This window comes from Lytechinus variegatus, chromosome 6, assembly GCF_018143015.1.
Source record: "Lytechinus variegatus isolate NC3 chromosome 6, Lvar_3.0, whole genome shotgun sequence".
NCBI classification, from domain to species: domain Eukaryota; kingdom Metazoa; phylum Echinodermata; class Echinoidea; order Temnopleuroida; family Toxopneustidae; genus Lytechinus; species Lytechinus variegatus.
Window position 1 is genome coordinate 7,492,951 of NC_054745.1, and position 26,124 is coordinate 7,519,074.

At 36.6% G+C, this 26,124-nt stretch overlaps 1 protein-coding gene across 1 annotated transcript in view; it reads right to left on the minus strand.

The window, feature by feature from the left end:
- LOC121416942 (condensin-2 complex subunit D3-like) overlaps nucleotides 1–26,124 on the minus strand; it is a 48,658-nt gene that overhangs the window by 12,372 nt on the left and 10,162 nt on the right. Inside the window, exons 7-23 of the mRNA XM_041610473.1 lie at nucleotides 25,813–25,931; nucleotides 23,547–23,745; nucleotides 22,564–22,633; nucleotides 19,666–19,747; nucleotides 19,297–19,441; nucleotides 18,567–18,783; nucleotides 17,875–17,960; nucleotides 17,391–17,554; nucleotides 14,179–14,364; nucleotides 12,088–12,190; nucleotides 10,114–10,410; nucleotides 9,502–9,772; nucleotides 8,024–8,273; nucleotides 6,641–6,749; nucleotides 5,625–5,709; nucleotides 2,413–2,517; nucleotides 530–684 (exon numbers count right to left, since the gene is read on the minus strand). Of these exons, the coding sequence (XP_041466407.1) occupies nucleotides 530–684; nucleotides 2,413–2,517; nucleotides 5,625–5,709; nucleotides 6,641–6,749; nucleotides 8,024–8,273; nucleotides 9,502–9,772; nucleotides 10,114–10,410; nucleotides 12,088–12,190; nucleotides 14,179–14,364; nucleotides 17,391–17,554; nucleotides 17,875–17,960; nucleotides 18,567–18,783; nucleotides 19,297–19,441; nucleotides 19,666–19,747; nucleotides 22,564–22,633; nucleotides 23,547–23,745; nucleotides 25,813–25,931 (2,643 nt within the window). The remainder of the gene's footprint in view (nucleotides 1–529; nucleotides 685–2,412; nucleotides 2,518–5,624; nucleotides 5,710–6,640; nucleotides 6,750–8,023; nucleotides 8,274–9,501; nucleotides 9,773–10,113; nucleotides 10,411–12,087; nucleotides 12,191–14,178; nucleotides 14,365–17,390; nucleotides 17,555–17,874; nucleotides 17,961–18,566; nucleotides 18,784–19,296; nucleotides 19,442–19,665; nucleotides 19,748–22,563; nucleotides 22,634–23,546; nucleotides 23,746–25,812; nucleotides 25,932–26,124) is intronic.

Sequence of the window (26,124 nt, forward strand, 5' to 3'; positions counted from 1 at the left end):
CCAGTATGGTCTAATCTCAATTGGACCAAACCAGTATGGTCTAATCTCAATTGGACCAAACCAATCTGGTCCAATCTCAATTGGACCAAACCAATCTGGTCCAATCTCAATTGGACCAAACCAATATGGTCTAATCTCAATTGGACCAAACCAATAAAAAATCTCAATTGGACCAAACCAATATGGTCTAATCTCAACTTGGTCCTTTCCTTACTTCGTCCCATACTTGCTTGATCCAGACAAATTTGGTCCAATCCTTGTCTGATCCCACAGACTAAGAGCTTTGTTTTTTTGTTCATTTAACACATGGTTTGGTCTCTATTTGGTCGGAACCTACATGGACTAATCCTTGTTTGTTCCAATCCTACAAAATATAATCCCTGTTTGAAACAATCCTACATAATCTAACCCATTTGAACCAATCGAACATAATCTAATCCATGTTCGAACAATCCTACATAATCTAATCCATTTGAACCAATCCAACATAATCTAATCCCTGTTTGGTCCAATATTTCAAAATGCTTACCTCTTGTATGAGTTTAGCGGTTAGTTTGAAGCGATGCTCATCAGTCATGTGCTTGAGCATAAACTTAAAGATGATCATTCTCTTCTCAGAGTTCTCACTTCCTTGTAAACTGAAGAGCTCCCTCTCTCGGTCAGATTGTGTGAATTGATTGAAGACTGAATGAAAGAGAAATAAGAAAATTGTTACTGAATGTTGCTCTACGGACTTTCTCACTCTTGACCCAGGCATTTTATCAGGGGTGTGAGCAACAACAAATTAAAATAGCTGAAATTGCAAAAGCTCCTATGTACTTTTGTACAGACAAAAAACAAAGAATGAAATAAGCTGACAATTAAGAAAAAATATAGCTGAAATCAGCTAAATAGCTGAACTCTCACACCCCTGTTTATTTAGTTGATTACCTTATAAATCTTGTGCTTGAGCATAAATTCAAGTCAATTCAATTCGATTCAATAATGGTTTATTAACATATGCCTCGCAGCCAAAGGCTGAATAAAAATATGTGAACAATTTACAATAACAGAAAAATACTCAAATACAAACATAAAATGATATCAACTGGAAAAAATTACTAGTACTTCTTATTAAAATACAGAAAGGAAATTGTTGAAAGTAAATAAAATCATACATGGTATTTTACATTATAAATATTAAGTACACGCAAATTATAACCATTACAATGAGGCACATTGTACATGCATGAATGTAAAGTATTAAAGTAAGGGAAAGGATAATTAAAAGATATAGATAGAAAGTACAGAGAGAGGATTGGGCCAGAAAGATGAAGAAAGCAGTGGCGAAGATTAAAAACAAAAAATATGCATGTATGACAACAAATTTCTTATTTGAAATTAGACATTCTCTATCTTGTAAATTAAAGCTCCCTCTCTTTCAGCCAGATAGGTGAACTGATTGAAAATTGTATGTCAAGCGTCGGGCCGACATTTTAGCAATACTGATACACTGTCCCAACGTGCGCATATCTGTGTTGGTGATCTTCAGTGTGGACATTTTTCAGCGTAGATTTCAAGATTTCACAAAGTTCAGTTTATGTAACTGTACCAGATCTAGATTCTTGATGATATAGAGGCAATTAAGCCTGGTTTTACGTGAAATCAGTGTTTACTGCAACTACTTTCATTTATCTATAAAGAAAAGCTCAAGCATGTTTCCTGTAACTGAATGATTTCTTTTACTAAACATAATACACATTCAATGCCTGGGCTAGGTTGCAACGGCCAATCAGGATCACTGTACCATATGAATTCTGTTCAAAACACTGAAGTGGAGCAAACGAGGAGTGTTCTATCATACTTGCACTCCATCCCAAACCTATGTTTAATTGAGCCCGGAATTATTTGGCGCCTTACTTTCATTTATATGATGCACAACGCCGTACCCCGGGGTACCGCGTTGTGCATCGCCATCTCGTGTTGTAATAGTGTACAGTTACATTGTTGTCATGGTGATCACGGTCGTACGATCGGTGCGACAATCATGACAATGAATGGGGACAATGATCACAATGCCTATTTCCTTTCTTTGATACAATCTAATGCCAATAATAGTAAACAAATAGAATAAAGTTATCATTTGCATGCATTAATTGTTACATAAGATCACTAAAAAGAAAGAAAAAATCCGTACAAAACATTAAAATATACTTGTACACATTTTTTGGTAACCCAGGGTACAGCGCAAAAAATAAAATAAATAATTCAACAAAATGGCGGATTATTATTTGGTACCCCAGGGTACCAAATACTGCATCATATACACAACCACCAGGGTGGTACCTTTGTTGGATTCTGTTGAGATTCACTTTGCAATCATAACACTACGAATCATTATTCATCTTTTCATAGACGTGTAATAGCGCTTACCAGAGTGTTTGCGATAGTTGTTGAAATGGAAAACACTCTCGACAAACTGCTGCATCAGCATCCCGGGATGACGTTTCAAAAGGAGCTCCACCAAACAATACTCAGCTGTAAAAGGGAAATAAAACAATTATTTTAAGATGTAAGAGGGCAATTCAGTCATGCATATCGACCAGACATAGTGGCTCAGTGTTGGTACATGCACCTCATGAATGGGAGGTTGTGGGTTCGATCCCATGACCAAAGACCCCTATCTAGGCCGGGGGGGGGGGGGGCCTCAGAGGCCCCCCCCCCTCAACGAATTCGCGCGATTTTTTCGCCGTGCGAAATTTTTTGACCGCGCCGCTCACTGACATTTTACTTTCAAGTCTTGCGCAACTTTTGAGACCAATTTTGCGTCACCCGGGTACGTGGTTCCGAAATTACGCAACATTATGTAAGTGCATGTCAGACCGGAAATTGCTCAAAAACGTGATTTCGTGTACAAAGTCAATGCAAATTGTGTTTTCAACCAAAATTCATAAATGTATGATTATTTTTAGTTTTTCTAGTCTAAATGTATTCATTTTATGCTTTTTATGATCAGAGAAGAGTCCCCAACAAATTTCTAAGCCTGAGTCATATCGATTATTTTGAAAACCGGTGTTCGACAGCTCTAAATCGATCGAACATCGATGCATCGAATATTGAAGGCGGGGAAAATTTAGTCTTGTTTTTGCGTCGATGCAATGCGCTTTGCATATTGCACTACGCACTGACGATATGCGCTGGCGTTGGCCGGGTGAGCGTTGCACAAGCAGATGACAGAGCAAAGTTCGTTTGTATTTTCCATGATCACAAAACACACAAAAAAGGCCGGGGACCAAAGCAGAATTCTTCCCAAAATATCTTCAACAATGATATTTGCAGATGACAACATAAAAGTTTAAAATGAAACAATAATAAAGACATGAATCACGCAGAGTCGATCCGAATGATTTTCGGTCAACTAGCATTCGCAGTCCATTCACCAGCCCCGTCGCGTCCGCAGCTCCGTACACTCACTCTCCCGAAACGACAGGCGTGCTTGACGTCAGCGCCAGCAAACAATTGCAATCAACGGAGAGCGCTGTAACTTGCCTGAGATTGTGTAGTTGGATCCAAAATGAGCTCCAAATAAATTTATGGGAATAAATACGTAATTTTCTCTGGATGGTCATTTGAATTGCTATTCAATGCTGATATAACGATTGTGAGGAAAGATTGTGGAATATGAGTTATGACGATGTTCGAGAATTAATCCTGATAATGACAATCCAGTTTTTTAGACGCAATTGAGCATGCGATCAAAATAAATACGAATGTTTCGAATCGAGCCCTAAATTCATCTAAATTATTACGATTTAACAAGATTTTATGGTCATACTAAGAATATTGACGATGTCAGCAAAGTATGTTATGTTCATATGGAAGAAATAATACTGGGATTATTTCTATTGTTATTCCATCTCTGGACGTCTCCAAGCTCCGAGAAAATAAGCACAATGCGCATGCGTGTTTGATGACGTATGACATATTTTCCCATTCATGAAATCAGAGCCCAAAGTTGGGCACAAACTAGCTTCAAATTGATGGGAAAAAATATCAAACGCAATTTTCTCTGTTTTGTCATGTAAAATGTTATTATATGGTGATATTATGAACTTGAACAGAGTTTTTGCATGTAGACAATGTTCGAGAATCAATCCTGACGTGATGATTATTTTTTTTAGACAAGTGCACTAGCTCGACTCAAGAAGTCAAGTCGATCGTCATGAGATGTCCGCCATTGAAAATTGAAACGAAATACAAACGTTTCACATCAAGCTCTAAATTCATATTAATGATTATCATATGCAAATTATGGTTAAATATTACGATTAAATAATGTTCTATGGTCATGATTTTAATATTGTTCATGAAAGCAAGATTTATTTTACGTTGATCGCGTCAATTTCCGGCCATTTTCTGGTTTGATTAAAGAACAGTACTGCGCATGCACGATCGATGGCCATGACTTCCATTCATGAATTCATCGTGCATAAATTATCTCGGCACGAGCAGACGAGTAAGACTCGAACTATGATCGAAATAAACTTCAAATTAATGGTGAATAGCATCATAATTACTCATTCGGTTTCATTTTGGGGGCAATAGAAATCAAGTAAGTAGTAGTAAAGTTGGACATTACTGATATTTTGATGATTGATTGTGTAAACCAAACGAATCGGCCGGCCGACGTATTTTTTTTTTTTTCGATGCACCGATTTTGCAAAATCTGCACCGGTGTTCGATGACATCGATCGAACACCGATTTTAAAATCGATTCGACTCAGGCTTACAAATTTCATTGAAAAAACAATGAAAAACAAAAGGTAAAAAAAACAATGAAATACATAAGAAATAGCAAAAAACAATATAATACATAAGAAAATGATTTGATATCACAATTTTTTTCATGTACACTTGCTAAGGACACCACAAAGAGTTTCTATACCAAAAATTAGTACATTTGGAGCTTTATTTAGGGAGTTAGAGGGAAAAGTATGATTTCGCATACTAATTACGCATAAATTAGCATAATCACTTAACAGCGATTCGCATGAAATAAATTACTATACAATCTTGTAGATTATGCCCCAGGCAACCCGCGGGCCAATTTTCGGCGCGATCGCGCGGTCGACGGCCGAGATCTTAGGGGGGGGCCTGGGAGGCCCCCCCCCCCTGGCCATAGGAACTCCCAAAATACCCCGGCCTAGATAGGGTTAACATGGGACCTCTTGCCTTCTTGTCAGGAGCTTGACTTAGAAGAATTGCTAATAATATTATGTCATGCACAGCCTGCTTGAAAATCAGCTAACAGTTGAAGTGGCATCCCTGGGTAAATAAGTCATTACATACATCCAACAATAAGTTATCAAGAAAGACTGGAAAATTATATCAAAACGAGCTCGGAACGGGAATAAAAATCATATTCTTTCTTCCAAGTTTTAGAATGATTGAAAGGTCTGTTAAAGGGCCTATACCATTGAAATCTTATATTTCACTATCTGTCTTTAATAAACTAACATTTCATACATAATTTTTATCTAAATCAAGATTTATATTGAATCTGAAGAAACTTGATGATAATTTTGAAAGAATTAAGGAGAAGCAGATCAATTTCTTTTTTTTAATCTATGGAGCAGCATTCTTACCAAAATCTCTCACGGTGTCCACCTCGTCTACGATGACGGAAACGAAGCGGAAGAAAAGGGGTCCTCTCCACTTCACATAGTCCTCCTGGTAAATGAAACAAAATTCATAGAAATAGATGACAGAATCGACAAGGCAAATCATAAACATCATTGATCTGATCAATCATAACTCTACGGAAATCCATTACTGTCATAATTTTTTCTACCAAAAATTTGCACAATGTCCTTTTTATGCAAAGAGAAGCGCAGTGAATTTTCAAGAAAGCAATGAATGCATGAATATATATCACAGCTAGAAAATATTTTGAACAAACATGCATAATAGATGTTGACGTTGCTGGCCGTCCATAGTTGCAATTGATCAGATCAATTGCAACTCTTTGTACAACAGGGCCCAGATGATTGATTTATGAAGCAAATAAAGAAAAAAAAATAACTGACTAATTTGTTCCACTGAATAATTTTCCAGGTTTCCCATTGTGATTTGCTCAATATTGATTGGAGAATGAAGTAGTACATTTCTTCTGAGAATTACCACCTCTACAGTGCGTCCCACAAAAAACGAAACCGAGGTTTAGCGATGACTTATCATAACTTAATTCACAAATAAAATATGCAAATGAGCTATCAGTGTAAAGCTTAGATTCTCTTCTTTCAGCTGATATAACATAGAATATTTTTATCCATGCATAAGTGAGTAAAAACAATTTGAAGAAAGAATAGCAAAAAGTCATTTGGCGGGGGGTATCAAAATTTCAAAAAGAAAATCACATGCCTAAAAAGTTTATTTGATAGCTAAATAGCGGAAAATGGTCAGAAATAACAAAGTTTTGTTTCTTTGAAACAATGCTTGTGTTTCCATAATTTCATCAAGACATTAAATAAACACTTATCAGGATTTTAAGTGCAAATGTAAATAAACGCATTGTAAAATAGACTCAGAATCTTATTTCATGGCTTAAAAAAGAAGCAGAGACTATGTACAAGCCATAACACTTGAATAAATCTTTACATACCAGAACTAGCTGGGTGAGCTGAGTCAGCGTCTGTTTCCTGACCAGTTTATCCTTGTCTTTCAGGCAGGCTGCTAGATTAGGCACGTAGCGATCAACGAGATTAGGGTACCTAGAGATCAAAGGTTGGACAGGAGACAGTTCCTTATGAACATACTTGGGTCAAAACACGGCTGATAACATTTCAAAATAAACAATTATACTCTAATACTGGTGAAGCCCACATTTTTTTTTTTGGGGGGGGGAGTTGTTCATAGAATTTCATTAAAGTCATTACATCCACCACATGCCACACTTGAAAACATTTGCATTAAAAAAAAAATTGAATTTGGGGGTGTTGTGGTCTAGTGGTTAAGACTCTCGTCTTTCAATCTGAGGGATGTGGGTTCGATTCCCAACCATGGCATGTTTTCCTTAAGAAAGAAATTTACTCAGATTATGCTGCACTCAACCCAGGTGAGGTAAATGGATACCGGCAGGAAGTAATACCTCAAAAAGCTGTGAGCACCAGAATCGGTAGACTAGCTTAAGCAGGGTAATTTTGGAGAGCCTTGAGGACCTACCAAAATGGAGATGTACCCTATAAAAATCTAATTTATCTATTTACTAATTATACCAAGGGAAAATTTCATAAATCTGTTCGTAAGTTAAGAGCGACTTTAAGAACGAGTGGCGATCCTATCTTGTGGTAAATGATGTTCGCCATTATATGTTCATTTGGGATTATTTAGCACAAAAGAAAGTATCACCAGTTGTTCTTCAAGGAGAATGGAACCTTTTGAAAAAGATAGCTTGTGTGAAAACAGAAAAATAAAAGAAACAAATCAACTAGAACTTCAAGAAAAATCAGACAAATAATGAGAAAGTTATGAGCATTTGAATATTGCGATCACTAATGCTATGGAGATCCTCAAATTGCCAATGCGACATAGATGTGTGATGTCACTTGTGAACAACTCTCCCAATTACTTTAGTATATATATTTCACTTAAATTGCCTCTTTTATCACATCTACCAGTAGATCGTTCTTTCTAGGGGAGGGCATGTAATACATATTTTCATAGGATACATGGATAAAGAGTTTGTATCACAATAAGAAAAAGCAAAAAGAGACATTTTGAGGGTATTTTAAAGTCCATCAAAGGGAAAGTTGTTCATATGTGACATCACACATTCTTGTCGCATTGCCAATGAGAGGATCTCCATAGCATTAGTGATTGCAATATTAAAATAATCATAACTTTCTCATTATTTGTCCGATTTTTCTCAAACTTCCTTTGTTTGATTCTTTGATTTTTCTGTTTCGACACACGCTTCCTTGTTCCAAAGGTTTCATTCCCCTTTAAAGTCGGTCTTAACTTACAACCAACTTTATGACACACCCACCTGATGCACAGATCACACATGACCAAAGCGACGTTATTCCTGACAGCCGCGTCTTCCGCAATCTCAAGCTCCCGGGCGAGGGCAGCGATGCACTGCTTCGCGAGGCCTTCGTGGTGGAGGCACAGCTTGCCTAGGGTTACGAAGGCATGGGCCCGGACGGCCATTGATACAGGGGAACCATTGGTGCGGAACTGGGAGAGGGGCTGCTGGGAGAACTGGGTGAGACCCTGAGAAGAAGGTAGATCAGTTCCTGCAAGGTACGGGAGAAAAAGATACTTAAAGGTCAAGCCTACCACAACAAAAAGTTGATTTGAATAAAATGAGAAAAATCCAACAAGCATACCACTGAAAAAATTAATCAAAATCGGATGTAAAATAAGAAAGTTATGACATTTTAAAGTTTCGTTTATTTTTCACAAAACAGTGATATGCACAACTCGGTGACATGCGAATGAGACAGTTAAAGGTCAAGTCCACCTCAGAAAAATTTTGATTTAAATCAATATAGAAAAATCAGACAAGCACAATGCTGAAAATTTCATCAAAATCGGATATAAAATAAGTTATGACATTTCAAAGTTTCGCTTATTTTCAACAAAATAGTTATATGAACAAGCCGGTTACATCCAAATGAGAGTCGATGACATCACTCACTCACTATTTCTTTTGTTTTTATTGTTTGAATTATACAATATTTCAATTTTTACGAATTTGATGATTAGGACCTCATTGCCTGAAGCCCAAAATGTTAAAATAATGGAATTTCACGTGTTCAGGGACTTCTTTTGACAATGACGAGAAAATAAAAATATTTCATATTTTATATAATAAAATACAAAAGAAATGGTAAGTGATGTCACCAACTCTCTCATTTGGATGTAACTGGCTCGTTCATATAACTATTTTGTTGAAAATAAGCGAAACTTTAAAATGCCATAATTTTCTTATTTTACATCGGATTTTGATGAATTTTTCAGTGTTATGCTTGTTGAATTTTTCTCTTTCTATTCAAATCAAGCTTTTGTAAGGGTGGACTTGTCCTTTAATGATGTTCCTCACTATTTCTTTTGTTTTTTATTGTTTGAATAATACAATATTTCATTTTTTACAGATTTGACAATAAGGACCGACTTGAATGAACCATATAGTATTGAACCCTGGTTTTAACAAAATGATTGAAAAAAAAGTTACCTGATATTACATTGATCCAATAACCGTATTTGTGTAAGTTTTATGAAATAGGGACATATAGAGATGATTTTTCTCACTAAATTACGATTTTGTATGAAGAAAAATTTGATTTTTTAAAGAAAAAACGTACTGCCGTATTTTGGTTGCAAAAACTTACTAAATACGCCAAAAAACGTACTGGTTGGCAGGTCTGGATAAGCATTGTAATTATAAAATTACCAGCTGAAACTTTCAATTCAGTTTTGAATCTGGGGGAAAAAGTCATTAACTTCCTTTAAGCATCCTACCTTCAGAGATAGCAGCTCCTGGACCCGCAAGGAGAGACTGGACCAGGGTAAAGACCCTCCGAGGCATCCTGTAGGGACACAGCTGGGCTATCTCGCCCAGCAGGAAGATCCGCGCTATGAGCTTCTCCTCCGTGGCATCGTCTGGTCTTGGAGCGTCTTCGGTGAGAAGGATTTGGGAGAGGTACGAGTCACAGGCTTGGAGGATCGTGTCGCAGGATTGGTCTAGGAGCGGGTTGGCGGTCTCGTTCTCACCGACACAGGCACAGCAAAGCTACATATACACACACAGATTATCATTAACAACTGATAAGAACAAGGGAAAAAAATCTTCTTTTCCTTTTTCATCATTTCTTGAGCTGCTAATCATATCAATCACCACAATCGTATCACAGAGTTGGTCAAGGAGCGGGTTGGCGGTCTTGTTCTCACAGACACAGGCACAGCAAAGCTACATGTACACGCAACAATATTATATTGTTATAATCTGTTGTAAATAATATATTATATATTATTTACAACAGATTATAACAAGGGAAAATCTTGTTCATAATGGCCATATCTTATACAGAGCTCTTTTATACTTATGAATACATATGTCATACATAAACTAACCTTATATACAGTTTCTATCATAGCTCCCATAAGGTTTGGCGAGTCCATCTGCGTAACAAGCCTCTGAACCATCCCCTGCACAAGATCTTTCCTCTCATCCTCCACAAGGTGGCTTGCCAGACTCCCAATGACGGAAAGCACGCTGGTCAAGATCTCAGAGTTTGTTGACCCTTGGGCTGTAGAGTTCACTGAACTGTTTGTGAGGTCAGTGGTCAGGTCGTGCCAGGTCGAGAGGACCAGGGCCTTGTCCAGGTGAGGACAGAAGTGAGAGACCTGGGACAGGAACATCCAGGCAGCCTGGATTGATGGAAAAGGAAGATAATAAAATAATAATAATGATAATGATAATAATAATAATAAAAATAATGATGATGATGCTGTTGATGATGATAATAATGATAATGATGATAATAAAAAAATACTAATAATGATGATGATGATAATAAGATAGGTATATATTTACCCAGGGAAGCAACTTTCGTTCTGAAAACTGTTCTCCTAGCAGGCCCTGCTATTATTACTACCCCAACTTTAGCTGGGCTGCCTAGGCGCTCAAGCATTCAAGGAATTTCTTCCTACCGGGTACCCCATTCACCTCACCTGGGTTGAGTGCAGCAAAATGTGGAAAAATTTCTTGTTAAAGGAACCAATGCCACGGCTGGGATTCGAACCCACGACCCTGTTTCAAAGTAAGAAGATTAATCCACTGGGCCACAACGCTCCACGATGATTGAAAATATACTTCATTATGAATTATCAATTTAAACAAGTATACAGTTTTAAATCTTTAATGTTATTTATTTCATTGTAATATTGTATGATGATTTTTTTAAATTCAAACCTGTTGATCAATTTTTAATATTGCATTGAATAGAAATCTATTGGAAAACACTCTTACTTCGGTAAAACTTTAAAAGATAGGAGGTAGAAAATATCATTATATATATGAACTGATGAACTTTCTTTCAGCTACAGCTTTAGTTTTCTTTTGTTTTATTTTGTCTTCTGGGAGAGCTTCATGAAAGGACTTGTAAGAAGTGTTATCTGACAAATCTTGTGCTATCTGGCAGTAACCACAGTATCAGTGCTTCTCAGCCAATCAAATCTGAGGAAAGCTGTCAGATCTGGGCCCCGTCTTACAAAGAGTTAAGATTGATCCAATCAATAATCAATCGTAACTCTATGGAAATCCATCAGTGTCATAATTTTGTCTACAAGAAATTAGCAAAATGTCCTTTGTCAACAAAGGAAAAAAAAACAAATTGTCAAGAAATCAATGACTTTATGGATATACATTCGTATCTACAACAATTTTTGAACAAACGTGCATTTCATATGTTGACTTTGCTGGCTTTCCATAGTTGGGTTTGATCAGATCAAGCGCAACTATTTGTAAGATGCGGCCCAGACAACTTGTCAGAGTTGACTCCCATGATCATTCTTGCATTTGCTTGTAATAATTGCAAGTAAGAACCAGACCTGCCAACCTCTGGGAATGAAAAATTTAATTTTGTTATAAAAAAAATGTATTTTATTTTCCTCAGAAAAACTGTATTTCATAATAAAATGTGTGACGAACGCACTCATCACGGCACTCAAGCTGCATGCAAGCTAAAATGCGCATTGCTCTTGCAGCTAAAAAAAAAAATGAAACATGCGTATACCTCACCCTGGTTTTACCAAAATGATTAAAAACAAAAAACAAGTTACCTGAAATTACATTGATCTAATAACCATATTTGTGAAAGTTTTATGAAATAGAGACATATAGAGATGATTTTTCTCAATAAATTCCGATTAAAAAAAATATGTATTGTTTAAAGAAAAAACGTACTGTCATATTTTGATTGCAAAAACGTACTAAATGCGCTAAAAACAAACTGGTTGGCAACTCTGAAGATCTTGTAATCATCCAATTTTAATGCTCAGAATGATTTTTTAAGAAATAAAATCTATAAATCCATATTATCTTACAACAGTATTATCTCCTTGCGTGTGTTCTGCCAAGCCTTTGACGAGCGATGGGGTGAGTAACTTCTGCCTCGCCCACAGACGACATACTCGCTGGAAATACACCCTGATAAAAGAACAAAACAATCTCAATTTATTTTCAGTGAAGTTATAGCAGGGTCACAGTCTTACAAAGAGTTACGATTGATCCGATCAACCTCAACTGTATGGAAATCCATCAATGTCATAATTTTTTCTTTTGGATATTTCCATAATGTCCTTTTTAAACAAGAGCTGCACTTTTAATTTTCTAGAAAAATATTAATATATGAATGAACATCACATCAAGAAAAAAAGTCTGAAGAAACATGTATTTTAGATGTTGAGGTTACTGGATTTCCATAGCTGTGACTGATGGGATCAATCACAACTCTTTGTAAGACGGGCCCCTGGAATCAACATTAAAGGTATTTTTTAACTTTGTGAGCAGCTGATTTAAAAATTCTCAAACCAAGATGAAACATGTGTCCAAGTGCATGTATTAGAACTAATAAACCCTGAAAACAACCATTATTGAGAATGAAAAGCTAAAACTACAAGGCAAACCCTGATTTTGTAAATAGGCGTCTTATAGACACCTAAATAGTACACATAAGTGTATGGGATGAAATTAAGATGTTGTTTCCGGTCACTTTATATTTCAATTTTTGAAGCACTGAATTATTTTCGAATGCAATTTTTTCTGGGCTTCATGTTTGTAACATGTCACAGACACAGGTAACAAGTGTGACCTTCTAGCTCAGATTTTTAAAAAGTCAAACCAATGTTAACAAATCACTTTAATATGCAACTACCATTAGACATGAACAAAATTTTAGAATGTTCCTTTAGATTTATAAAGAAGAAATGAGAGAAAAATACCCCAAATAATTCTAGCAATACTTTCCAATAGATGGCAAGATGCATCTGAAGCTTGTTACAACCTCACAATGGCCCGAATTCACAAAGGTGGTTTTGAAAACCCACGGTTGACTCCATGGTTTATGCAGATATAACTGTATAGATTACGCTTATTTTACCGCGTATATTAAAAAAATGTCCAATGCTGATGCACGCTTTTGCCAGAGTGCGCCAAATTGACGCCTGTTGCCGCGGTTATCCACGCTATTTTATTCATTAGTCTACTGTATTGAATAATGAGTCCACTCTTCAAACAGTAGACTCATGAATAAAATAGCGTATCTAACCATGGTAACAGGTGTCAACTTGGCGCACTGTGACAAAAGCGCGCGTCAGCATTGGAATTTTTTATACAAGCGCCCGATACGAGCTAAATCAAGTGTAATTTATACAGGAAATCTACATAAACCATGGATTTAACCGCAGGTTTTCAAAACCACCTTTGTGAATTCGGGCCAATGAGTTTCTATAAACTTACATACACAGATGTTCAATGGAACTAGGATACAATACACATTGTGCATTCATAATTTATGCACCCACAGACAGGGAGCTGACCAAACTCAACTGTTGGAGATCAAGATTAATGAAGATATATTCAAAAGGAAAGCTTATTTGATGATGATGCACAGCATTTGTATAGCGCCATATATCTGTCAAAGACATTCAAAGGCGCATTGGAGGAGCCAGCCAATCTAGGTTGCCAAGAAGGGCGCGCACACAGAACTGTGACCCGCAGGTCTCTCCTCATAACTGGTTGGGGGAATGCAGGTGGACCACTACACCGGGGTTTCCCCGTACTCTTATTCGAATAGTGCAGTGGGTTCTTAATGTACAAAGATGGTGATTCTCCTCTACACAGGGCCTCCATTTAACATCCTATCGGAGGGACGGAGTGTTTTCCACTGTAACATAGCATGCATCTATGAAACATGGGAGAGACATTTACACACAACGCACTGGCTTCAGTCATCCACCCGAGGTGGACTCGAACCCACGATCTTTGGTTTGACGGGCAGACGCTTTATCGACTGAGCCAGCTTCGCTCTATTTATAGGTGTAGTAGCTTTTAACGGGACACCATGTATCTTTCATGGACAACTGTTGGCCCTGAAAACAACCACCCAAACTCAACGTTTAGACATGACTACTAACCTGAGGTCACACAGGTCAGGTTCCATGAGTTGACATAGTAGACTCCACGCCAGCCGTTTCTTGGTCTCGGTGACACCCTTCCTGCATACACCATCCAGGACGAGATCTTGAAGGAGCTGCAGGCATTTCTCTGAGGCTGACGACTCTCGGTCGGACACCGTTGGCAGGACACCCTGAAGCCATACCCTGAAACAAGGTGAGGAAATAAGAATACTCATGATCAGGGGTAAAAAATCCCATGGGGGCTGGGGCAATTTTGCCTCCGAAATGCTCAAAATAGCCCAGGAAAATATCCATTCACTGCAATGTTAAAGTTTATCCAACGTAGAAAATATAGGCAACAAGTTCTGAAAAATAGCCCTGATGATAAAAACAACTATTCCCCCCCCCCCTGTTCAGTATAGAGGCAATTTTTCATAAGTTTACTAAATAGACATATTTCTGGGCCCTGTCTTACAAAGAGTTACGACTGATCCAATCAATCCTAATTGTATGGAAATCCATTCAAATCATAGCTTTTTTCTACAGGAAATTTGCACTCCCTAGTAAGCAAAGAGAGTCACACTAAATCTTCAAGAGAGTGATGAATGAATGTATGAATATACATCATATCTAGAAAATATTTTGAATAAATTTGCATTTTAGATGTTGATGGCCATCCAAACTTGTGGTTGATCAGATCAATCGCAACTCTTTGTAAGACGAGCCCTGATATCATTAGGTGGTTTCAAACCGCCTCGATCACAAGAATCCCCGTTAAATTACGGGAACTGTTTTCGGCTAAAAAATACCCATTAATTATTCCTGCATTCACACCGCCCCGAAACATACCCTTCGGGATAAGTTCCTGAAGTTACGAGCATTCGCATAGTATGGTCTGATGAGCAGGCAAGGCGCGAGATTCAAAATCACTAGCCCAGCAGCCACCCACAGCTCCCGCGCCCAACGACACGCTGGGCTAAAAGTTCCCGTAATTTGCTTTCACATTGCCAGAGATGCCAACCTCTTGACACAAAAAATCAGACTGAATATCCTCAAAAATCATATTTTTTAGTGAAAAATCATATTTTCACAAAAACTCAATATGACCAGTGCAAGCCTTGAATTAAGCAGCTGCAGGCCGGGGGCAATTTTTTTTTTAAATTGCCCCCCGGCTCGCGAGCATTTTACAGGAACCGGGGGCAATTTTCTGGAACCAGGGGCAATTAAAAAAAAAAGAATATAACTGTGAACCACACTCCAAATTTGTTTATAGTAAGCGCATCTCCTGCAATTTTTCAATTAGTACAGAAATAGCATGCTAAGTAATAGGCTTATTCAAACAACTAAGAAATCAGATTTAAATGTTTAAGTGTGTTTTGACACCCTCACTCCACATCCCCTTTACATGGGCTTATTTACTTTTCATCTTTAATGAACCACAAACAATGAACCCCCCCAAAAAAAAAAAAATCTAAATAAATGAATAAAACAAACATAAAAAAGAGAGAATTCAGATCAAATAATAAATTTACCAAAAAAATTTAAGGTTTTTTTTTTCATGGTTAGAATCACGGTGTGGGTGTTTGTGTATGATTCTGACTGTGAGGTGCTACTTGGATTGCATATAAATTATGTTAAAGAAATGAAGAAATTAAATCAATATCTAACTCAGTCTATCCAAATTCCAGCACATAGCCACAGGCTACATGTAAATTTTTAAATGTACATGTATTGTAGGTTCATGTACCTTAATTTTTTCACAAGTTATTTGAAAACGCAGATCTTCACAGAAAATGCCTTTCATTCTGGGAGAGTCTAAATTCTGTAACAAGTGGAATGCCTCTGGCCGTCTCACCTGCATCACGCGGTTCAATATAGCAGCAGTGCTGACTTTCAATACTACTCTAACTCGCACAAGATGTTCAGTGATACATGGTTACTATTATGTCCACTTTTTATGAACTAGACCAATAAACTTACAGAGATATGATAGTTATTCAACAAAAAACCCCAACATGGCCAAAGTTCATTGACCTTACATGACCTTTGACCTTGATCATGTGACCTGAAACTCGAACAGGATGTTCAGTGATACTTGATTACTCTTATGTACAAGTTTCATGAATCAGATCCATAAACTTTCAAAGTTATGATGGTAATTCAACAGATACACCCAATTCGGCCAAAGTTCATTGACCTTTGACCTTGGTCATGTGACCTGAAACGCGCACAGGATGTTCAGTGATACTTGATTACTCTAATGTCCAAGTTTAATGAACTAGACCAATAAACTTTCAAAGTTATGATGGTAATTCAACAGATACCCCCGATTCGGCCAAAGTTCATTGACCCTAAATGACCTTTGACCTTAATCATGAGACCTGAAACTTGCACAAAATGTTCAGTGATGCTTGATTACTATTATGTCCAAGTTTCATGAATCAGATCCATAAACTTTCAAAGTTATGATGGGAATTCAACAGATATCCCCAATTCGGCCAAAGTTCATTGACCCTAAATGACCTTTGACCTTGGTCATGTGACATAAAACTCATGCAGGATGTTCAGTGATACTTGATTACCTTTATGTCCAAGTTTCATGAACTAGGTCCATATATTTTCTAAGTTATGACGTCATTTCAAAAACTTAACCTCAGGTTAAGATTTTGATGTTGATTCCTCCAACATGGTCTAAGTTCATTGACCCTAAATGACCTTTGACCTTGGTCATGTGACATGAAACTCTAAAAGGATGTTCAGTAATACTTGATTAACCTTATGGCCAAGTTTCATGAACTAGGTCCATATACTTTCTAAGTTATGATGTCATTTCAAAAACTTAACCTCAGGTTAAGATTTGATGTTGACGCCGCCGCCGCCGCCGCCGTCGGAAAAGCGGCGCCTATAGTCTCACTCTGCTTCGAAGGTGAGACAAAAACCCAATTTATACTCAAGAAAATCTTCTATTTGCATAAGATAGAGATACTTCTTCAAACAATTTTTTCATGTTCCCTGTCACAAAATTCAGTCATATGAAGGTCAAATATCAAACTTAAAAAAACTTTAAAAATTGTATCTTTATGTTGTCTGCCATAAAATATTCATGTTGAAGGAAACGTCTGTTGAGTTCACAGAGAGTCGGGAATATAGCTGCTTTTTTTAATTTACCAAATGGTTTGCAGCAAATTCGGTTTAAGTGCGTTCATGTGAAAATAAATTTCAATTAGTACCTTTGGACCCTTTCGTCAGTCGGGCTTTCTTTGAGAAGACTGGTGAGCGAGTCTAGTGCCTGCTTACGGACAGAGAGGGCGGTATCACGACAACGCTCCCTGAGGATCTCCAACAGCTGAAGGTCAAAGGCCATGCACTGGAGCTTGAAGATGTTCTCAAGTGCCTACACAAATGAAAAAAATATTTCCAATTCATCCAAAGAACTAATATATTTTTTTGTAATTATATATATTTTATTGTGTCCACGATGACCAGATATATACACAATAAAACAAATTATGCATTATTTACAAGTAATCATAAAGTCATCAGATAAAAATAACAAAAAGCAATCAAAACCAAAAAAACAATAGCAACAACAAATTACGAATATGTACAAACTTCTCAACTAATGAAACTGGAAAATAGGTATGAGTTAGATTTTTCGCCTGTTTCATTGAACGGAATAAAAATAGAAAATGAAAAAAAATTGAATAGTATTACCTGTAGAGCTGCTTTGCGTACTCCGACTTTATCATCACAGATCCTCTCCTTCAAGCAATTCAACAGTCCACTGCTACCAACAAAACCTATAAATTTGGAGATAAGGGTCTTTTACTAATTGTAACAATTTCTAGGACCAACTAGCATGCAACTCTTAGAGGTTTGCCCAACATGGCAACAATCATTTAATACAGACTGGATCAACTGTGATGGACCTCGAATTCTTCCTTGAAACAGAAAATGAAAATTTTGACAATTGTATGTGAACAGTTGTCAGTTGTCCTGGTAATAATATCAACATGGTTATATAGCGCATATCACTGCCAAATGCATCCCTTTACGCTTCATTGGACATTATTATCCTGGCTACAGCCCTGCAGCCTTTTACAGAACGGTGGCATTTCAAGGATAAATTCCTGCCAGGTACCCATTAACCTCACCTGGGTCAAGTGCAGCATAGCGTGGATAAATTTCTGGCCGAAGGAAATTATGCCATGGCTGGGATTCGAACCCATGACCCTCTGTTTCAAAGTCCGGAGACTAATCCACTGTGGCAAAACTCTCCATATGATGTTGGCACATGCATTATGAAACAGACAAACTGCTACAATTATTACTTAAGATATTGATAAAAATAAAAACTATTAAAAAATGATTTTTTTTAAAAGAGGAATTTATGATGGAAAGCATACCTGCTGCACTATCATCTCCAAACAACAGAGCAGGGGATCCTCCCATTAAGTTCCCAGGGGTGGCACCCTTCTTAGGCTCTGAGGGACCTTTTTCCTTCACAGATTCTTCCACGACCTCTCCAGACCCCCCGTCGTTCACCGTCGACCCACAATCCATTGCGTCAGTCCCAGCATGCCCTGCAGGTGCGTTGTCCTTGGTCGATCCTGCTGCTGCTTCCTGCATTCAAATGAACAAACTAGGTTGTGAGCATCCAGCTAAGGAGAGGTAATAACTAGGACAAGCAAAAAATAATATTAATAAAAATATTTAAATTAAATAAAAATAATGATAATAATCATCATCATCTATATAGAGTGCATGCAGGGCCAAATAATGAATGAGCGAAAGAAAAAAAGGATATACCACACCGAAGTCTGCCTGACCGAGTGCGGTAAATCAATTTGGCAAGCCGAGCACAGAGTTCTTGAGGTCCTCTATGCACAAAAATGCGTGTATTGTTTGTTTTACACAACCCCCCCCCCTCACCCATGTCACTGAGTTGCCCCGAATGCTATATTTGATCTAAATCCTAGATAATTCTAGAACTCGCACTATCCTGCACTCTGACGTCAGAGTGAAGGATAGGGCATTTTGGAAACAATAGTGCAATTGCTGAACATCATGCAATCCGATTTGGACCAATTAGATTACAAAACATTCTTGGGAGTTTTATAAATATAGATATCTTACCTTGATTGCATCCTCAAGAACAAGCACCGGGGTAGCCCCGGTCTTGGCCGTAGGGGCAGCTAGAATATCCGACAGAGGGTTGGACGCTTGGTTACCAGCGAGGGCAGTAAACTGGGCTAGACAGCTCAGCGCCTTGGCTCGAACACTGGATTATGGAAAAATAATTAAAGGAAAATCAGACAAACAGTGCAATAATTGATAGTAGATCTCAGGAAAAAAATTCACAGAAAAAAGCCTTTAAAAAATATCAAAATCTGTGGAAAAAATCATGCCTGAATTAGAACTTTGGAATGATTATAGTGCTGTTAATGAAATCTATTGAGCAAAACCTTAAAAAAGTGGACAATTTGTCCCAAGGTTAAAACTTACGTAGGTGCCTTATCGGAGCAGCGGGATACCATGATGTCAAGCAAAAAACGATGAGATAAAAACTGCTCCTGGTTGCCCTCGCCTATCAAAAACAAAAAAAGATTAAAAATTATTTTCAACAATTATGGCGACTGTGCACTGAGGCTTCGTGAGCATAGGAAATCCAAAAACAATTAATTACTATTCATGATAATAAAAACAATGCACCTCTGAATAGATTATTTCTAGATTATAATAATAATAGTATAGGGTATTTATATTGCGCATATATCCACCTTGTTACATGTAGGTGCTCAAGGCGCTCCTATATTACCCGGCTAAGCTAGGCGTTCAGAGCGCACACAGCTTTTTAAGGAATTACTTCCTACCGGTACCCATTTACCTCACCTGGGTTGAGTGCAGCACACTGTGGATCAGTTTCTTGCTGAAGGAAATTACGCCATGGCTGGGATTCGAACCCACGACCCTCTGTTTCAAAGTCCGAAGACTAATCCACTGGGCCACAACGCTCCATTGTTGGCACGATATAAATGCCTTTTACTATTATCAATATTATTATTCATCTGAAACATGACATTCCAGGGAATATATTTTGGAATGCCTCTGGCCGTCTCACCTGCATCACGCGATTTAACATAGCAGTAGTGCTGACTTTGAAAACTTTTAAACTCGCACAAGATGTTCAGTGATACTTGGTTACTCTTATTTCTACGAATTATGAACTAGACCAATACACTTACAGAGATAGGATGGTAATTCAAAAAATACCCCCAATGTGGCCAAAATTTATTGACCTCACATGACCTTTGACATTGATCATGTGACCTGAAACTTGCACAGGATATTCAGTGATACTTGATTACTCTTATGTCCAAGTTTAACCCTAATTCTCCCGGGGGGGGGGGCCATAATGGCCCCCCTCAACAATTTTCGCGATATATCTGCTGCGCGAAATTTTTTCACCTCGCAGCTCACTGACTTTTTACATTCAAGTCTCGCGCAAATTTTGAGACCAAAGTTGTGACGCCCGGGTACGCGGTTACGACATTACGCAACATTATGCAAGTGCATGTCAGACCCAAAATTGCTCATAAACGTGATTTCATGTACAAATCCAATGCAAATTGCGTATTTAGCCAAAATTCATATATGTATCATTATTTCTACTTTTACTGATTAAACTTAATTAATTTTGCCTTGTTTATGATCAGAATTATGTCTGGAACAATTTCCATTGAAAAAACAATAAAAAACAAAAAGTAAAAAAACAAAGAAATACATAAAACAATAAAATACATAAGAAATTTATTTCCAAACCAAAGTTTTTTTGAATTACGATTGTTAAGAATGCTACAAAGAAAATTTTTACCAAAAATTAGCATTCTAGGAGCTTTATTTAGTGAATTAGAGCAAAAAGTATGATTTATGCATAAATTAGCATAATTAATTCATATAAAATAAAATTTCATTATTTTGGAAAATTTTACCATACAGCCTTGTAGATTACATCGCACACTACCAGCGTGCAAATTTTTGTTAAGGGGGGCCATAATGCCCCCCCCCCGAATGACAAGAATCAAAATACCCCAGGAGATTTAGGGTTAAAAGTCAGATCAATAAACTTGCAAAGTTATGATGGTAATTCAACAGATACCCCCATTATGGCCAAAGTTCATTGACCTTTGACCTTGGTCATGTGACCAAAAATGCGCACAGGATGTTCAGTGATACTTGATTACTCTTATGTCCAAGTTTCATGAATCAGATCCAAAAACTTTAAAGTTTTGATTGTAATTCAACAGATACCCCCAAATCGGCCAAAGTTCATTGACCCTAAATGACCTTTGACCTTGGTCATGTGACGTGAAACTCATGCAGGATGTTTGGTGATACTTGATTAACCTTATGTCCAAGTTTAATAAACTAGGTCCATATATTTTCTAAGTTATGATGACATTTCAAAAACTTAACCTCAGGTTAAGATTTTGATGTTGATTCCCCCAACATGGTCTAAGTTCATTGACCCTAAATGACCTTTGACCTTGGTCATGTGACATGAAACTCTAATAGGATGTTCAGTAATACTTGATTAACCTTATGGCCAAGTTTCATGAACTAGGTCCATATACTTTTTGAGTTAAGATGTCATTTCAAAAACTTAACCTAGGGTTAAGATTTGATGTTGACGCCGCCGCTGCCGTCGGAAAAGCAGCGCATATAGTCTCACTCTGCTATGCAGGTGAGACAAAAAATGAGAATCCACGTATAACTGTAAAGTAAATATATACACACAAGTGATAGAACTTTATTACGTTTGATTGGATTCTTTTTCATTCTATGATATTTATAAACTCCCACCCCCCTTAAAAATGAATTAATTAATTAATTAATAAATAAGCAAACAAATAAATAAATTAATGAAATTAATAAATAAAATAAAATAAATAATAAATAAATATATAAAATAAAAAATGAATGAATGAATAAATAAATGAATAAGCAAACAAATAAATAAAATTTACAAATAGAATCAAATAAATAATAAATAGATAAAATAAATAAATTAATGAATAAATAAATAAAAAAGCAAATTAATAAATAAATAGACAAATAAATAAGCAAACAAGTAAAATTTACTAATAAAATCAAATAAATAATAAATAGATAAAATAAATAAACACACAGATAAATAAATGAATAAATATGTAAATAAACATATGAATGAATAAATGAATTAATAAATGACTGAATGAATGAATAACTGAATGAATGAATGATTGCATGCATGCATGCATGCATAAATAAATAAATAAATCCATCAATAAATAAATCCATCAATCAATCAATCAATCAATAAATAAATGAATAAGATTTGATATGATATGAAGGGAAGTTAACCTGATGATTGTCTCTCTGGCCTCTCTAGAAGGGCACCAACTACTTCAAGAGCAAAGACACGATAACTGATCTGAGGATAAAAAGAGGTGGAAAGAGGGGTATTCACTGTTGATCCACTTTTCTCAAATGACCTTTGCAATTTTTCATTAGGATGAGCATTAACATTTTCAAATGAAGATGTTGCGTAAGTTTTTCCCGGCAAAGCATTCAAATTCTAAGAACAAAAGGCATTGTATAGACCAGGTGACTGAAATAGTACATCAGGGGTAAATTTTTTTATAATCTGTTTTATTGTCTGCTTCTGGCACATTTTGACTATAGTTTGGGCTACAGTCAAATACCAGTGATTATATAGACTTTGTTTCTCTTCAGCTTGGATGTGATGAAAAGAATATTTAAAAAAAAATACATGAATCATCCTCAAATTACAAATGCCTATGTCAGTGAACTTGAAAACCACATTCACGGTTTATCTCAAATGACCTTTTTCGGCTTGTGCGCAGTTTACAACCGTGAACAGGCTTATTATCTTGTTCATTTGAGAGTACTAGTAATTGATTAATTCATGATTGATTGATTATTCATTTGTGAGTAATTAATTTATTAACGAATCTACCTATCCATTCAATTATTAATCAAATATCTCTTCTATGCATTCATTTAATCACTGGTAAATAAGCTAATTCAATCATTAATTGATTTTTTTTTGTTCATCTACAAATCAATGATATCTATACAATTATTGTATTTCCTTATTCATTCATTTTACATTTCACTTCTCAATGACTCAGTAATTCATTCAAATGATCAAGCATTCCTTCATTATTCTTTGTTTCTTTCATTGAAATCATTTATTATCTAATAAATTCAATAATTCCCTCACTCATATTTTTTTGGTAATTGCCCATCCCTGGAATTTATGTGGTTCAAAGGAGTAACAAATTTTCATTCCATAAATCAAAGTGAAAATTATACCAACATACCTTAGCATTTTTCGAGTAAAGGAAGAGCCACTTGACGAAGCTGGCTTCCATTTCGGCCGGAACACCCGCGAGAATGCGAGCGATGGTATGTGAAGCTCGCGTCCGATACTCGACCTTATCCGGCACTTTGACACACATGTGCTGCATTAGAACCCTCAAGCACGGCAAGGATTTCTCCCCTATGTCCTTATACATATGGCTGGAATCAAAAGACACAATATATCATTAGTGGGACCGTTCAAAGATTGCAATACAGGTCAAGTCTTATGGAACCACAAAAATATTCTCGACTAAAGGCCATCGCACACCTTGCGACTGTTTGCGATCCGATTTTAGAACAAATCGCATTTTGCTCATTTTCTGAAAATAAAAATGGAACATATCATCTTATTTGAGGTGTAAATAAATTGAAAGAATATCAATATAACCATTTTGAAAGATTGCAAGCCTTTATTTCTGAGCAAACGCCAAATTAGTTTCAAAACGTAGCCAATCGTATGACTATTACTATTTATTAAATTCGCTTTTATTCTAAAAAGGATGATACCATAGTCACATATTTGTACACAGGTATTCGTACAATGATTTAGAACATTACACAGTAAGATATTCCAAGTCTCAATTTCAAGAGACATATTGGCCCGAATTCACAAAGGTGATTTTGAAAACCCATGGTTGAGTCCATGGTTTATGCAAATTTCCTGCATTCATTTCGCTTAATTTAGCGCGTATCGGGTGCATGTATAAAAAATATCCAATGCTAATACGCGCTTTTGTCACAGTGCGCCAAATTGATGCTTGTTGCCATGGTTATGCACGCTATTTTATTCATGAGTCCACTGTTTTGAATTAATGAGTCCACTCTTCAAACAGAGGACTCATGAATAAAATAGTGTATCTAACCATGGTAACAGGCGTCAATTTGGCGCACTGTGACAAACGCCCGTATTAACATTGGACATTATTCATACATGTGCCCAATATGCGCTAAATTAAGCGTAATTAATACAGGAAATCTGCATAAACCATGGATTCAACCGTGGGTTTTCAAAAGTACTTTTGTGAATTCGGGCTATAATATCATTAGTGGGACCGTTCAAAGATTGCAATACGGGTATATTTGCCTAAGTCAAATCTTATGGAACCACAAAAATATGCTTGACTTACATAATAAACTTAAGAAATGTATAAAAAATGAGTTTTCCATAACAATGGTAAAAAATTGCTTCAACTTGGATGAATATTCAATCTTTGGAAGATTGACTTGCTAGTTAACTTGGAATATATATTTTACAGCAATCTAGCCATTGGAGTATCAAAAAATGGTTTTACAATAAAAATGGGAGGAAAGGAATATTCATCAAAAAAATCACTTCAGAATGAATTAACTGTATCTCAAAGATTTGAGTCGAACATCCCACAGAAGTGTTGATTTATAACTGTTCATTTTCTAAATCTGGCCAGGTTCGAAACCCATCATGCTACTTGTACATTCTAACCAGAGTAGTCTTGTAATGTAGACCCACTCTGTAACTCCAGCCCGCCTTCTTGCTCACATCTCCCTCTCTCATTTTCTTCCCGTTCTCTTCTCTTTTCCTAGCCTTTCTTATCTTTGTATTGTATTTTGTGTATTGTATATATTTATATGTCCACAGACGTGTCCCGCCACAAGCACATGCTTCTAGGGACCTACGCCTTCTTCTATACACATAAGTTGTATATATTTATATTCTTTATGGAAATTGATTTCATGTGAATTCTTGTCAACAAAAATTAAAGAAATTTTGTAAAATGGAGGAAAATAAATGTTTATTTGAAATGAAAATAAAATGAAATGAAAAATGACACATTAATTCCCCAACCATCCCATCCATAAGACATACAAAATAGCTTAACAAATACTTTTCCTCTCAGAAATTTTTATACAAATTGTAAGTTATAGGATAAATAATTTTCTGTATCATTCAGAGCTAACACAAACAGCATATTTGATACTAGCTATTTTTAAGGCACAATCAATGGGAGAAAATACATAGCACTTGGTAAGTTCGCTCGCCTCTAAGCAATAGCGGACCGTGACCCGGAGGAGACAAAGCATTGGAGGGTCACTGTATTGTTTGTGAACAATGCTGTGCCCCTCCAACTTTTTGTCCCCTCCGGGTCGCGGATCGCCACTGCTTCTACGTCTAAAGGCGACAACATTACATTTGGCCGATACTAAGGCCTGGCCTAACTTTTGATAATACTACGCATCGTATGTAATTACCTGGCGAAAGCCTCTGCATGGTCTTTCATTTGTTGGATGTGTTTTGGTATGGATGTTGACGCAACGGCTTGATTCTCACCAATCAACATCAAGATGTTTGGAAGCAGATGCTTGAAAACCTGGGACAAAAATAAAATGAAAAAAAATTGTTTCAAGATAAAAAATGATTTCTAAAAGGATACGAAGTCACTCCATTCTCAGCCAAGTGACCGTTTCTAATTGGTTTATACCTTGGTCACATTTGCTCTACGGCGGCCGTACGGCGAGTCGAAAACAGGCGTTTTATTAATTTTAATTCAAACCACCTATATG